The following is a 15,344-nucleotide window of genomic DNA, read 5'->3' on the forward strand; positions in this document are numbered from 1 at the left end:
CCTTCACCATCTTATGTGTTACTCTTCAAGACATCGGCAGATGTAACCATAACCTGTCCAACCCCTCCTCACAAAAAAACCATTCACTCCATGTGTTAAACTGGTAAACCTCCTTTGAATTGCTTCCAATACATTTACAATACTATACATTTTATGTGATCTCACCAGTGCACTACATAACTGAAGCATAACTTCCAACTTTTGTAGTTAATTGTCTCTCAATATGAGAGAGCAGCCTTATGGTCCAGTAGGGCTATAGCGATTTTACTCTTTTATCTCCAATCCAAGGTCATTTCTCATTAATGAGCCTATCAGCAGAAAATGCAGGAGAGAAACAGTGTCTGATTGGTGGAGCGAGTTTGAAAGGTGTTGTCTAAGTGTCTTGGTTATGGCTGTAGTACAGTTTGTATTTGGTAGAAATTATTCTCAAAATGCATTGTGGAGGACTGAGTGAATGTTTGAAGCGGTGGATGGAGTGTCAATCAAGTGGGGTACTTCAGCCTAGATGGTGTCAAACTTCTTGAGTGTTGTTTGGGTTGCAGCAATCAAGGCAAATGGGGAGTATTCCATCACCCTCCTGCTTTGTGGTTGGTGCACAGACTTCGGGGAGGCAGGAGATAAATTACTCACCACCAAATTCCCAACCTTCTATCTATCCTCTTATATTCACAGTAAGTTTCAGGTCAATGATAATACCCAGAATATTGATGGTGGGGAATTCAGCAAGGTAATGTTGTTGGATATAAAGGAGAGATGGTTAAGAGTCCTTTCTGTATATCAATATAAACTCCTTTAGAATCTGACGAGTTCTGACTAGCACTGAACATTATGCAATCATCAGCAGGCATCCCCACTTCTGATTTGACATTTGAGAGTCGGTCACCGATAAAGCAACTGAAGATGGTTAAGCCTCAGATATTACCACGAGAAACTCCTGCAGTGATATCCTTAGGCAGTGGTGATCAGCCTCCAACAAACACAACTATTTATATTTCTGCTAAAAATGACTCCAAACATTGAGAGATTTCCCCTGATTATCATTTACTTCAATTTTGCTAGGGTTCCTTGTTGCCACCCTCAATAAACTGCTGCCTTGTGGGCAATCACTTGGAGTACAAGTTAGTGTTGTGTGGGTAGATTTGAAGGTCAAATTATCAGTACCACTGCTGAAATAAGGTCAGAATCCATAGCTTTTTCAACATCCAGTGCCTTCAAACATTTCTTGAGATCACATTGAGTGAATCATAGCTGGGGTCTGGTATCTATGACGTTGCAATACCTCAGGACGAGGTTGAGATGGATTATCTACTTGGAATGTCCGGCTGAAGTCAATAAATGTGGAGCTGGAAAAGCACAGCACGTCAGACAGCATTCAAGGAGCAGGGAAGTCTATGTGTTGGGCCAAAAAATAAATAGAGGGAGGGGCTGGGGGGAGGGTAGGTGGGATGGAGATAGTTGGATGCAGGTAGGGGGTTATTGTAGTTGGTCAGTGGAAAGGGTAGAGTGGATAGTGAGTCAGAAGATGGACAAGTTGGGGGTGTAGAGAATTTGAAGCTGGTGAAGTCAATATTCAGGCCATTGGGCTGTAAGCTCCCAAGGCAAAATATCAGGTGTTGTTCCTCCAGTTTACGTTTGGCCTCATTCTGACAGTAGAGGAGGCCAAAGATGGACTTGCCACCAGGGGAGTGGGAGGGGGAGTTAAAGTGGATGGGAACTGGAAGTTCGGGTTGGTTGGTGTGTACAGAGTGCAGGTGCTCTGTAAACTAGGCCCCGAGTCTGTGTCTGGTCTCCGCAATATAGAGGATACCATATCAGGAGCAACAGATATAGTAGATGAGGTGAGATGAAGTGCAGGTGAATCTCTGCTGGATTTGGTAGGATTGTTTGGGGCCTTGGACGGAGGTGAGAGGGGAGGTGTAGGGGCAGAAAAAGCACTTCCTGCAATTGCAGGAAAAGGTACCGGGTGTGGTGGAGGCATTGGTGGGGAGTGTGGAGCTGACAAGGGAGTCGCGGAGTGAACGGTCCCTGCGGAAAGCAGACAGGGATGGGGTGGGAAATATCTTTTTGGTGATGGGGTCTGATTGTAAGTGACAGAAATGTCAGAGGATGATACATTGTATTCAGAGGGTTGTGGGGTGGTATGTGAGGATTTAAGGGAACTCTACCATTGTTGTTGGGGGAGATGGTTTGAGGGCAGAAGCACAGGAAATGGGGAAGATGTGGTTGATGGCATCCTTAACAACAGAGGAGGTGAAACTACGGTCCCTAAAGTAGGAGGATATCTGGGAAGTCCTAGAGTAGAATGCCTCATCCTGGGAGCAGATGCCGCAGAGGAATTGTGAGTGTGGGATAGCATTTTTGCAGGACAGTGGGTGAGAGGTGGTATAGGCAAGGTAATTGTGGGAGTCAGTGGGTTTAAAATGGATATCAGTGATAAGATGGCTGCAAATGCTTCAACTTTGTCTTTTACACTGACGCATCATTGAGGATGGGTATGTTTGGAATCTCTGTGCCAGGTTAGTTGTTTAACAACAATTGACATGGATGTGGAAAGACTGCAGAGTTTTGATTTAATCCATTTGTTGTGGGATTACTTATCTCTGTCTATCATATGTCATTCCTCTGTTTGAAACATGCGTAGTCTGTATGTATACTCGCCAGGTTAACACCTCATTTTTAGGTATTTGGGCAACTCCCCTGCACTCTTTATTGAACTACACTTGACCATTTAGCTCAATGGTAATAGTAGAGTGGGGGATATGCTAGATCATAAAGTTACAGATTGTTGTTGAAAATAGTTCTGCTGCTTTTGGTGGGTCACAGTGCCTCAGGATATTCAGTTTGGAACTGCTGGTTCTGTCCTGAATCAATCCCATTTAGTATAGTGGTAGGAACACAAATAAATATGGAATATCTCAGTTTGTAGATGGGACTGTATCTCCACAGAACTGTTTGGTGGTCATTCCTACCACTATTGTCATGGATAAATGCATCTTCAATAGGTAGGTTAACAATGGAGATAAATATATTGCTTGGACCTCAAGTGATCAAAGGATATGAAGAGAAAGCAGGAACAGGGTATTGAGATGAATAATCAACCACAATCATATTGAACAGCAGAGCAGGCCAAAGGGCCCAATTTGACCTACTCCTGCTGCTATATTCTATGCTTCTATGTTCCTAAGTTGTTGGTTGGTTCCCTCACTACCTGCCACAGATCCAGACTAGGAAATAAGTCCCTCAGGACACGACCAGCTCAGTTAGTAGCACTGCTACCAAGGCATGCTTGATGATGGACATTGAAGTTTCACATCTAGAATATATCCTATGCCCTTACCATCTTCAATTGTTCTTCCATGTGATGTTCAATATGAAGGAGTGCCCATTCATCAGCTGAGGACAGTAGATGATACTTAGCAGGAGATTTCTTTGCCCACCTGATGCAGGTACAACAAACAATTAGAAAGACAGATTATATGTTGGCCTTTATCATAGTAAGCTTTGAATACAGGTGTCAAGATATGTTGTTTCCACTGTATAGAACATTAATGAGACTGCTGCTGGAGTATTTTGTGCTATATTAATTTCCTTATCGAAGGATAAATATACTTGTCACAGAGGGAGTGCAATAGAAGTTCACCTGACTAATTCCTGGGATGGCAGGCCTCTCCTATGAGGAAAGAATGAGAGACTGGGCCTGTATATTTCAAAGATTGGAAAAATGAGAAGTAATTACATTGAAACTTACAAAAGTCTTAGAAGGATTTACAAGGTGAATGCAGAAAGGATATTTTGTCTGGCTGGATGGTTGGCCAAGCAGGGTACTGAGTTGAATGATCAACCATGATCTAGAATGGCAGAGCAGGTTCAAGGGGACTGAATGGACTAGTCCTGCTCCCATGCTTCTTTGTTTCTACTTCATAGGATCTGGAGGCCATGTTGTGGACTCCCAAGGAAACTCATGCCTGTTGGTCTGTTTTGCCAATGGGATCAACCCAGAGATGGTGATGAAGATGCCTGGACATTGGCTGCCACTTACGTTTTGGTAAGGATGTCTTTGTTAGTATGCTGCCAGAACTAGCCTGTGGGATAGCACTCCTAACTTTGGCACAAGCCCTCAATATTGATGAGGAAGACTTTGTGGTGGCTACTAGGTTGTCCATTCCTGTCACTTCCAGTGCTTAGGTCAATGCCTAGTGTTTCTTTCCATTTGAGTCCACTGAACCTCTTCAGCAATTTTTGTTTTTTGTTTCAGATTTCCGGCATCTGCAGTTCTTTATTTTATATTATGTTTCTTTCATTTTATTCTTTTTTTTTAACTTTTCTGTAGTGACTTTGGTGCAGGTCTTTCTAGTTAAGTCAACCAGATTCTCTCTTCGACCAAAATTCACAGGATAATTGTGCACAATCCATGGACTGTCAGGGAATTGATGGAGGGTGGGCTACGGATGTTGAACTGCGTTCACCGTCTACAATTTCTATACACAATAAAGCCCCTTGGTGAGCCTGCCCTTATACTAGTTCGAAACAGAAGTTTAATACCCTGTTCACCAATTGGAACACACCCCGCCCTCTTTATTAAATCATCACAGGGCAGCTGAGGGTCACATATCTCCTAACTTGAACCCACGTGGATCTGTTAGGTCAGTACTTCCCAATGTGGAGAATGGGCGAACCCTTCCCTGCCTGCTGTCCCGTGTTTTCTCATTCCCCTCTCACCACCTGCCTCTCCCAAGTCATGACAATTTTCAAGCCTTGAAATGGGGCGACGATGGTGAAATGTTTAGGAAGCACTGGATTAGGGTATTCGTTGGTGATGAGGTGTGTGAAAGGCTATATCTCATCTGGGGACTGTCTTTGGAAAATGAGGACAATTGTCCTGAGGGTAACGCTTTTGCTTTTCTGTTTAAACTTCTGTGGTGAGTGACGAAATTGTAGGTAGCAATGCAAAACAGATAATTTTAAGAAGTTTTATAGGACAAGAAAAACTTCTGTTACTCTCCTGTAAAAAGAAATCAATATATTTAAATTAACATGCAAGAAAAAAAAAATCGCCTTGGAATCTGTGGACAGGGAGATACTGAAACTCAGTTCGAAAAGGAAAATGCAGCAAGGAACCAAGGGTGAGCAGAGGGAGTACTCAAGCCCGGTGTTGGCGCTGTGTGTGGATCTGGTGGACGGGAGGAGCTGCTCAATCAGCTGCTGTTAAGTAAAGGCCTCGCAGCGACTCTTCCTTTGCTCCGTGAAGCTACCACCTTCAACCGGGAGGAGATTTCAAACCATGACGACTTCGTCCTTGAACACTCTAAGGCAGTTCGTCCAGGGTATGACCGGAGGAACCGGCTTCGATCGGGTTTTGAATAAGGTAGGTACCTACCTGACAGCTTTAAAGTCTTTAGTGTATCAAAGCAAGAGTCTTAGCAAAGATATTTCGGAAGTTAACAAAAACCACCACATACCAAACCCCTATCTCTTAAGAGGAGGCCTGGATTTAGCTTTTTTTTTTGCCGTACTTTCACACAGTTCGATCAATAATTGGAGTTGCAAGCAGTCTGCATTGATAGGATTTAGGGAGAAATGATCTGGGATCATTTACTGCATCATGTCTGAAACATTTGCACGGATACAGTTTCTTTACGTTCACGGGCTGCGTTTTATGTGGTGGCATATTTAACAGAACCTTTTACCCAGCACTGAAAGCTGGTGTAAACGTCACCTTTTTTAAAATAAGTCGCGACTTTTATGCATTAGGGAACACAATGCCCTTTTACCTTTGGGACAGGATGGGAATGAAAACCTCCCCCTGGCGGCTGCAAAGCCACTGAGTTTGAACAGCAGTGAAAACAACAACAAAAATGAAAATACTTATCCGATCTAGCAGCATTTGATGCAGAGAGAAAACCAGGACTGGCCTTTCAGGTCTGTAACCTTTCATCAGAATCGAGTTTGAATAGCCATAGGTTAGGGACACAATTATGAAAGAGTGTGTAATGGAACCTCCAGCTGCAGGTGGCGATGGCTAAGGAGGGTAGTTTAAATTGACCCTCTCTGGAAAAGAAAGGGAGATATTTGAGGGAAGGAGAGCTAATGGGAGGAAGGAGCAGTCAAAGAATTCCTCAACCCAGTGTAAACCAAAAGGTCCGATTCATGTAAATACTTTCTTATTTACTCACACAATTCTTTCATGTTTGCAATAGTATGATGTCAGTGGAATAAAGAATTGTAGCTTCATAATCTTTTGGGGCCTTCTATGAGTTCAAATCTCATATTACATTTCTGGCGTAGCCAGCATACTTCCACAGCTCAAGCATCAAGTCAAAGCATAAGAGGTTGAAAGGTGCCTGGCTGAGATGGAGCAGATGGCCAAGGAATTGAAACTGGCACTGTCCATGAGGAAGGCTGAAGCCACACTGGGATAATTGGAGACTTGAGCATTGGCAGAGGGTATCAGACATTTTGGCCAAATCCAGGCACATCTTTCCAGAATCTGACTACCCATCTCTTCCTTCATCTCCCACTGGCAGCTGAGAGGTCTGTAGTATAATCCCAGCATTGTGATTGCACCTTTCCTATTCCTGAGCTTTACCTATGATGCCTTGCTGCAAGATTCCTCCAGGGTGTCCTCCCTCAATACATCTGTGATATGCTTCCTAACCAGTAATGCAACTCCCCCACCTCTTTAGCTTTCTCCTCTGTCTTGTCTAAAACATCAATATCCTGGAACGTTAAGCTGCCAATCCTGTCCCTCTTTCAACCATGTCTCTATGATAGCAACAACATTGTAATTGCAGGCATTAATCCAGGCTCGAAGTTCATCTGTCTTAACTGTTATACTACTTGTATTGAAGCAAATATAGCCCAAGCCTCCAGTTCCAATGAGCTCAGCAACCTCTCCCAGACTGCTCTGCCTCTTAGCTATATTTGCCTTAGTCTCAAGCTCTTCCTCAATCTCTATCCCTGCTGCTCCAGTTCCCACCCCTCTGCCACACTAGTTTAAACCCTCCTGAGTGGCACTATCAAACCTCCCTGCCAGGATATTGGTGCCTTTCCAGTTTAGGTGTAACTAGAAACATATATCAGATTGGCTGGAATTGGCTGAAAAATCATGTTACAACAGGGACATATGGCAATATTTATGTGAAAATTGGATTTGTAGCAGGGAAGAGGTGCTTCATGAGTTATGAATAAGTTGCTGGATAATTTGTGCCATACCACCATTATGTTTTTGAAAAAGGCATCTTTCTTTATTTTCCCATGGGTTTCATGGAATTGCTGCATTTGTACATTGATGGGTATCTTTCCATCTGCAAAAGATAATGGGATTACAACCTTAGAACTTTAAATCAGTTGGATGAGCACATTTTTTGGATTATTGAGCAAAATGATTCTGGAAGGACAAAGCTGTCCCTCGTTGATGCTGCGGGATGATCTCTGTTGATGTCTTGTTTGCTGTGACAGCCAATGCATTGTGGAGATTCTGAAACCAGATACTGTCTTAATGGCAAAATTCTGCCCACATCTGGTCACACCATTTACTGAGTAATACATCTTGTCTAAAAGGTAACACTGTCAGTAGTCATCAGCATTGGAATAACTGAGGTCCTAAAAGTAGATGCGTAAACAAGCTGAGGAAACCTATACATAAAACTGAAACCATAAATTGTAAAAAGGCTGTAGGCTATAAGTAAAGCTGCAAATCACTGTCAAGCTTTTAAAGTTGTACACATCTGGCCCCTTTGATTTATGACTTCATCTAAAACTCAAGATCATTTGTGATTCCTTCAAGGTTTTACCGTCTATTAACAAAAGCTCATCCAAAACACTGCCATCCTAACTTGCACCAGGACCTTATCAGCCATCACCCCACATGTGTTTTTTGGCTCCCGGTTAAGCAATGCCTTGATTTCACTATTCTCATCCTTGTTTTCAAATTCTTCCATGGCCTCACCACTCGCTTTGTCTATAGTCTCCTCCAACCTCACAACCTTCCAAGTTGTCAGTGCTCCTCTAATTCTTCAGCATTTCTGATCTTAATCACTCCATCAGTGCTGGTTCTGGTTTCAGCTACCAATGTCCTAAGCTTTAGAATACTTTTAAAAGCAAACTAATTTTCATGGAACTACAATTGTGTTTTCTAGATGACTGTTGTTTCAGCTTGTCCTGGGAAAATAGTCTGCGAAATGAAGGTGGAGCAGGAACATGTGAACCGAGCAGGCACTCTGCATGGAGGACTAACCGCAACTCTTGTTGATGTTGTATCAACGACAGCCTTACTTAATACAGAGCGAGCGCTACCAGGAGTTAGTGTAGACATGAATGTAACGTGAGTGCAGTTTTCAGAACTTGGTAAATGTAACTAAGCTGTGTAGGTAATATAGTAGTAATATTGAAGCCTTGTTGCAAAGCAAGTAAATTCAGTGCCAATAATTTATATAAATAACAGGTAGGCATAGTTCATGAAGGATTGTAGGGATCACTTTCTGCTAGAGATAGAGAGACAGTTGAGTATATAGCCTGAAGGATTACCACTTCATATGGTGCGAAACAGTCAGGCAGACCTCTATGAAAGACCATGTACTATGCCATGGGTATCACTCTGCACCACACTCTAGCCATTTGAGTTAACCAACCCCCAACTTATATACAGGAATTTTATCAAATGTAAAATGTAGTAGTGATGCGAGGATATTTCATTACTAGAGATTTGTTCATTACTAGAGATTAGAGCTTAAACTGCAGAGCCTAGATTCACATTACACGGAAGGAAGTCAATTGACACTTTTTTCAGAGGTCTTGAAAGTCCTCTCTAATTAACCCCAATAGTAATTTAATGTTATAAACCCTGCAGCCAATTTGCACATAACAATTTCCCAGAAACAGCAATGAGACAGGTGTTTAAATATTTTGTTGATTGAGTGATAACGTTTGTTTGGCTAAATATTATCCAATGACTTGCCTGCCTGCCTGCCTTTGAATAGCACCCAGGGATCTATCACATACATTTGAAAGGGCACATGGGGCCTTGGTTCAATGTTTCATTCAAAAACAGACAGAGTAGTATTCCTGAGTATTGTATTGAGCATGTCAGCCTACATAATGTCCTGAAGTCTGGAGCTGGACTTGAACCCACCTTCTTAAGGTTTTTAAGAATAAAGTGAATAGTACAATGTTTAGATCGTAGAATCCTTAGTGCGGAAACAGGCCCTTCGGCCCAACAAGTCCACACTGACCCTCAGAGCACCCACCCGAACCCATCCCCCTACAACCCACCTAATGAACAAATCCCTGAACATTACGCAATTTAGCATGGCCAATCCACCTAGCCTGCACACCTTTGGACTGTGGGAGGAAACCGGAGCACCCGGAGGAAACCCACGCAGACGTAGGGAGAATGTGCAAACTCCACACAGACAGTCGCCCGAGGGTGGAATTGAACCCGGGTCCCTGGCGCTGTGAGGCAGCGGTGCTAACCACTGTGCTGCCAATGGATGAGAATCATGGGTATAACCAGTCATAGAGATATACAGCATGGAAACAGACCCTTCAGTCCAACTCATCCATGCCAACCAGATATCCTAAATTAATCTAGCCCCATTTGCCAGCATTTGGCCCATATCCTACTAAACTCTTTCTATGCGTATACCCACCTAGTTGCCTTTTAAATGTTGTAATTGTACCAGCCTCCACCACCTCCTCTGGCAGCTCATTCCATATATGCACCACCGTCTGTATAAAAAATTCGCCCCTTAGATCCCTTTTAAATCTTTCCTCTCTCACCTTAAACCTATTCCCTCTAGTTTTGGACACCCTACCTTCGGGGAAAAGACCTTGGCTGTTCACCCTATCTGCGCCTTTCATAAACTTCTATAAGGTCACCCCTCGGCCTCTGATGCTCCAGGGAAAAATCGCCCCAGCCTATTCAGCCTCTCCCTATAGCTCAAACCCTCCAATCCTGGCAAAATCCCTGTAAATCTTTTCTGAACCCGCCCAAGTTTCACAACATCTTTTTTTAGCAGGGAGACCAGAATTGAATACATATGCCAAAAGTGGCCTAACCAATGTCATGTAGACCCTCAACATGACCTCAATGCACTGACCAATAAAGGCAAGTGTACCAAATGCCTTCTTCACTATCCTGTCTACCTGCGACTCCACTTTCAAAGAGCTATGCACCTACATCCGTAGGTCTCTTTGTTAGGCAACACTCCCAGGACCTTAAGATTACATGTATAAGTTTATTTTTAATTCATTCACGGGATGAGGGCGTCACTGGCTAGGCAGCATTTATTGCCAATCCCTAATTGCCCAGAGAGCAGCTAAGAGTCAACAACGTTGCTGTGGGTCTGAAGTTACATATAGGCCAGACCAGGTAAGGATGGCAGTTTCCTTCCCTAAAGGACATTAGTGAACCAGATGGGTTTTTTCTGACAATTGAAAATTCATTCACAGTCATCATTAGATTCTTAATTCCAGATATTTATTGAATTCAAATTTCACCATCTGCCGTAGTGGGATTCAAACCAGGATCCCCAGAATGTTATCTAGATCTCTGGATTAAGAGTCTATCTATAATACCACTAGGTCATCATCACCCCCTCCGAGTCCTGCCCTGATTTGCCTTGCTGAAATGCAGCACCTCACGTTTATCTAAATTAAACTCCATCTGTCACTCCTCAGCCCATTTGACTATCTGACCAAAATCCCATTGTATTCTGAGGTAACCTTTTTTCTACTCCACTACACCACCAATTTTGGTGTCATCTGCTGACTTACTAACCATATTCCTATATTCATGTCCAAATCATTTATATAAATGACAAAAAGAACCGGACCCAGCAGGGTGCTTGCAGCCCACTGTTGGTCACAGGCCTCTAGTCTGAAAAGCAACCCTTTTAAAAGCAGACGTTTTAATCCACCTACTATTCTGTGTGGATTTCACTTTCGTGTTGATCAGGTACAACAGGTAGATCAAGTAAAGAGAAACATGTAGCATGTCCTTGCTTAAGATATTTACTTGTCAGAGTACCCTGGTTTACTATCTAGAAAATGGCATGAATGTTGGTGGAAATTGTTTTTATTTATTTTTAACTTTTTAAAAGTTAACATTAATATCCAATAACGATGTTAGTTTTCTTGATAGCTGGAAATGTATTATTGTGTGACTTGTTATTACTCCTCTTAGATACATGAATGCAGCTAAACTGGGAGAGGATATTATCATAACTGCTAAGGTGCTAAAGGAAGGTAAATCTCTCGCATTTACAACTGTGGATTTGACAAGCAAAGTCACAGGAAAACTCCTAGCTCAAGGGCGACACACAAAGCATTTAGGCAGCTGAACAAATTTTTGAATTTCTAAAAATGTTTTTGTTTTGTTTGTATGGAATTATTCTGTTGAATAAAATGTAATAGAAATTAAAAGTTTAATTTTACATTTTGTAGACTCTGCTTTCAATTTGGTTACCAGATGTCCATGTTGAGTTTCATTGCTGAAAAGTTTAAAAGAAACAGAAAGTTATATTAGAGGCCAAATGCTTTATAATTTAAAACTGCCAGATAACACTCCATCTTAATATCACAGGTTGCTTAGATTTCAATACACTACAGTAACTAAATGTGATACACCAGTCTCCTGATGTCTCCATCAGGATCTCATGCAAGATTAAATGGCTGTACACCCAAAGGCTGTGTGACATCATCAGGTTGGGTGGAGCAAATGCAACTTCAACATTATCTCTCAGAAGTATTATCTGTGCAACAGGAGGTTTGTTAGCTCAGTTGACTGGAACAACTGGTTGGCAATGTAGAGTGATGCCTACAGCATAGGGTCAACTTCCACACTGGCTGAGGTTACCATAAAGGACTCGGCTTCTCCACCTCTCCCCTCACCTGATAATGTGGTGACCCTCGGGTTAAACCACCACCGGTTATCGCTCTCTAATGAGACAGCAGGCCTATGGTCCTCTGGAACTATGCTGATTTTATCTATATAACAACTTCAAAGTGGGTACTTCAAAGTGGTTTGAGTAAACCAATGATATGTTAACTAGCTTTTGGGATGCTTCATATTTCCGGAGTAAAAATGGAAATGATTGAGATGCCCGTGCTGAAATCCTCCTTCTAAAAGGTTTGGTTCTAAGACTTACACATATGGATTTGGGTCAGTTTTCCAACAATTTATCTTTGGCATTATTCCCTGACAGAATTTGGGGGAAAAAAGCCTCTCTTTGGGCATCATTTTTGCTGTTTTTTCACTCTAATTATGTCTCTCCTTCTCATCCTTCCATGTATGTCATTTCTCATTCACTCAGAGTTCATATTCAGGCTCTTTCCTTATGTATGCTACACTATACTACTGGAAGATTGTGTGCAAGGATAACCGAAAATGTAAAGCAGAAAGGAGAATTTAACAATTTAAGTGCACATTGTTTATTTGAACAGATAGATATAATGCTGTGATATTCAGTAAGATCATGGATTATTATCTACCTTTAACCTCAGCTATATCTTCCTTCACTTGCCCTATATGCCTGGATTCCATTTGTGTCCAAAAATCTGTCAATTTCCGATTTTGAATATACTTGATCAATAATCCATAGTTCTCTGTAATAAAGAATTCCAAAAGTTCACAAACTTTTGTGTGGAGAAAATTCAGCTTCTCACAGCCCTAAATGGCTGATCCCGTATTCTGACACTTTTCCTAGTTCTAGGTTTTCCAGAGGAGGAAACATCTTTCCTGTATGATCCTATCAAGTCTTTTTAAGAATGATGTTTCAATAAGGTCATGTCATATTTTTGGAAATCTAAAAAGATAAAAGTATAAAGACAACCCCCTCCTCCCAGAAATCATCTGGTGACCTTTGTTGCACTTCTGTAAGGCAACTATGTTCTTTCCTGTTTGAGAAGACCAATTATATGTGCAGTACTCCAAATGGTGTTGTATCAACCCTTTGCAATTACCACATCTTTTTTACTTGTATGCTAATCCCTTTGTAATAAAGACCAACACATTGTTTCTCTCTTAATTACTTTGTTTTATTTGCACAATATCATTTTATTCATGTACAAAGATACCGAGGTCCCTCTGAATGGTAATGCTTTCCATTTGCTTATAATTTAAAAGAAAAGTTTTTGTATTTTTCCCCAGGCAGCTTCACATTTTTCTGCAATTATTCTACTTCTGCTGTGTTCAATTGCCTTAAACCGTTTTTGTGTTCTCCTCAGTCTAATTTATACAGCTAACCTTTTATAGGTTATTACATATCTCTGAAGCAAGTGAAACTTGAACTTTGAGTCTTCTGGCTCAGAGATAGGGACATTAACACTGCAGCACAAGAACCTGCTGTCTCACAAGTAAACTTGAGTATACTACGTTTAATTGTCTGGTTTAAGTATTTGAAATGGAGTGTTAACAACTGGGATCCAAGCATTGATGTTTATGGAATCTAAAATGTTATTGTGTAGGAGATAGCTATTTGGCCAATTGTGTCTGCACCACTCTCTGGATAAGTGACACCCAAATGCCACTCCCCTGCCTTCTCACCATAGCCTTGCACATTCTTCCTTTCTATATAATAATTCAATTCCCTTGAATGTGTTATTTGGCCCTTCCTCTGCCACACTCAAGCAGTTTACTCAAAATCATAACCACATGGCACATGAAAGTTTTTTCCTCATGTAGCTTTTACTTATTTTGCCAATTACCTTAAATTTGGGCTGTCTAGATCTTAATCCTTCTACCGAAGGGAAAAACTATTCCCAATCTACTTCATCTAGAGTGATCATGATTTTGAATACAGGCATCAAATCTCCTCTGAACTTTCCCTTGGTCTCAAATTTTTCAGTCCATTTACAGAACTTAAATTCTTTATCCCAGAACCATTTCTGTAAATATTTTGTACACTGTCTAATATTTTGACATCTTTCCTAAATTTTAGTGCCCAAAACGACACGTACTTCAGCTGAGGCTTGCAATTAGCATAATTTCCCTACTTTTGTACTCCTGTGCTACTTTTAATAAAGCCTAGGATGGCTTGTGCTTTATTAACCACTCTATCAACCTGCTTTGTCACCTTCAATGGACTTGTACACCTTTCCTACTAGGTCTCTCTGCTCCTCCACTCACTTGAGAGTTGTACCACTAATTTTATATAGTCTGTCTGCATTCTTCTAATCAAAACCAATTAATTCACAATTCTCTGCAACAAGTTTCATTTGCTACTTGCCAACCAATTCCACCATCATATCTATGTTCTTTGAAGTTCAATACTGTCTTCACAGTTCACAGTGCATTCAAGTAGCACCAGGTTTTGAAGTTGTACCCTATATAGCAAGGTTCAGATCATGTATATTAGGGAGATTAGGTATCCAGGCACTAGCTGCAAGGGAACTCCACTATAAACCTTCCTCCAATCTAAAAACAACAGGTCAGCACTTACTGTTTCCTGTCAGTGAATTTTGGATCCAAGTTGCAAGGAACATGGGAATAGAAGTAGACCATTCAGTCTGTCAAGCCTGTATCACCATTCAATATGATCATGGCTGATCAAACACTTCAATTTATTTAACTCCTCCTATCCCCATAACCTTGTGCACGACAGGTTAAATCTATCAATCTCTGCCTGAAACATAATCAAAGAATGAGCCTCCCTAGCTCCTTTTGTGGTGGAGAATTCCAAAGGTTCACAACCCTCTAAGTAGAATAATTCATCCTTATCTCTGACCTATGTGACATCCCCCTTTATTTTTAAACTGTGCTCCCTGGGGACTCCCAGACTCTCCAAGCAGTGGAAATGTCTTACCAGATTTCTTCCAGTGAATACATACAATGAAATCATTCAACTTGTCATTTCTCTCTATCCCATTATAAACTCTCCTGACTCTGCTTTTAACAGACCCATATTTGAGCCAAATATTTCCTTTTTACATACCTATAGAAGTTTTTACAGTATTTTAGTATAATTTTTGCTGATTGCATTCATACTGTTCTCCCTTTCCTTCATCTTCTTGGTCCTCCTTTGTATTTTATATGCCTTTCAATCCCCAATTATTGTTATTTCTAGCAACTTTGTAGGCCTTTCACTTTAATTTTATGCAATCCTGAACATCCTTTGTTAGCCACAGGTGACTGACTTTTTGCATCTTGAAGGAATGTATAATTGTATGACTTAGAGCAACAGTTCTTTGAAGACTATCTATTAAAAACTATACACATATTTCAAGATGGCAGCAGAGGAGGGCTCGAGAGCCAGAGCTAATCCACTCTGATCATTTTTCTTTCTTCTTTCCTTCTCTCTTTTTTAAGTTTTTTAGTTTTTCTTTTCTCTACTTATCTTCTGGAGGGA

At 41.2% G+C, this 15,344-nt stretch overlaps 2 protein-coding genes across 7 annotated transcripts in view; one reads left to right on the top strand and one right to left on the bottom strand.

Annotated features, from left to right (window-relative positions):
* The window catches only part of tdp2b (tyrosyl-DNA phosphodiesterase 2b), a 55,942-nt gene extending 44,455 nt beyond the window's left edge, over window positions 1-11,487 (bottom strand). The window contains exons 1-4 of one of the 4 annotated variants that reach the window (XM_048615413.1): window positions 11,434-11,487; window positions 7,213-7,304; window positions 5,772-6,048; window positions 3,338-3,437 (exon numbers count right to left, since the gene is read on the bottom strand). In XM_048615413.1, coding sequence (XP_048471370.1) covers window positions 3,338-3,437; window positions 5,772-5,935 — 264 coding nt within the window. In that variant the 5' untranslated portion in view covers window positions 5,936-6,048; window positions 7,213-7,304; window positions 11,434-11,487. Of the gene's footprint in view, window positions 1-3,337; window positions 3,438-5,377; window positions 5,740-5,771; window positions 6,049-7,212; window positions 7,305-11,433 lie in introns of those variants that run through there. The other 3 variants (XM_048615434.1, XM_048615422.1, XM_048615443.1) reach the window with 3 other exon arrangements.
* Window positions 4,596-11,432, top strand: acot13 (acyl-CoA thioesterase 13). 3 transcript variants are annotated; one of them, XM_020516241.2, is made up of 3 exons: window positions 4,596-5,365; window positions 8,139-8,323; window positions 11,183-11,432. In XM_020516241.2, exons 1-3 carry the CDS (start codon window positions 5,282-5,284, stop codon window positions 11,337-11,339), a joined length of 426 nt encoding a protein of 141 aa, XP_020371830.1. In that variant the 5' UTR covers window positions 4,596-5,281; the 3' UTR covers window positions 11,340-11,432. The 3 variants fall into 3 exon arrangements, with proteins under 3 accessions (XP_020371830.1, XP_048471427.1, XP_048471418.1); XM_048615470.1 differs by lacking the exon at window positions 4,596-5,365 and adding an exon at window positions 5,810-5,919; XM_048615461.1 differs by lacking the exon at window positions 4,596-5,365 and adding an exon at window positions 5,988-6,138.
* Window positions 11,488-15,344: the final 3,857 nt, after the last annotated feature.

The sequence above is a fragment of the Rhincodon typus genome, chromosome 2 (assembly GCF_021869965.1).
Source record: "Rhincodon typus isolate 14 chromosome 2, sRhiTyp1.1, whole genome shotgun sequence".
Classification (NCBI taxonomy): Eukaryota; Metazoa; Chordata; class Chondrichthyes; order Orectolobiformes; family Rhincodontidae; genus Rhincodon; species Rhincodon typus.

Excerpts from the sequence above, each read along its gene's own strand:
- acot13 (XM_020516241.2), top strand. The coding sequence starts at position 5,282 with ATGACGACTTCGTCCTTGAACACTCTAAGGCAGTTCGTCCAGGGTATG. Across the intron at positions 5,366-8,138 it reads TCGATCGGGTTTTGAATAAG|ATGACTGTTGTTTCAGCTTG; the intron begins GTAGGTACCTAC and ends TGTGTTTTCTAG. Across the intron at positions 8,324-11,182 it reads AGTGTAGACATGAATGTAAC|ATACATGAATGCAGCTAAAC; the intron begins GTGAGTGCAGTT and ends TACTCCTCTTAG.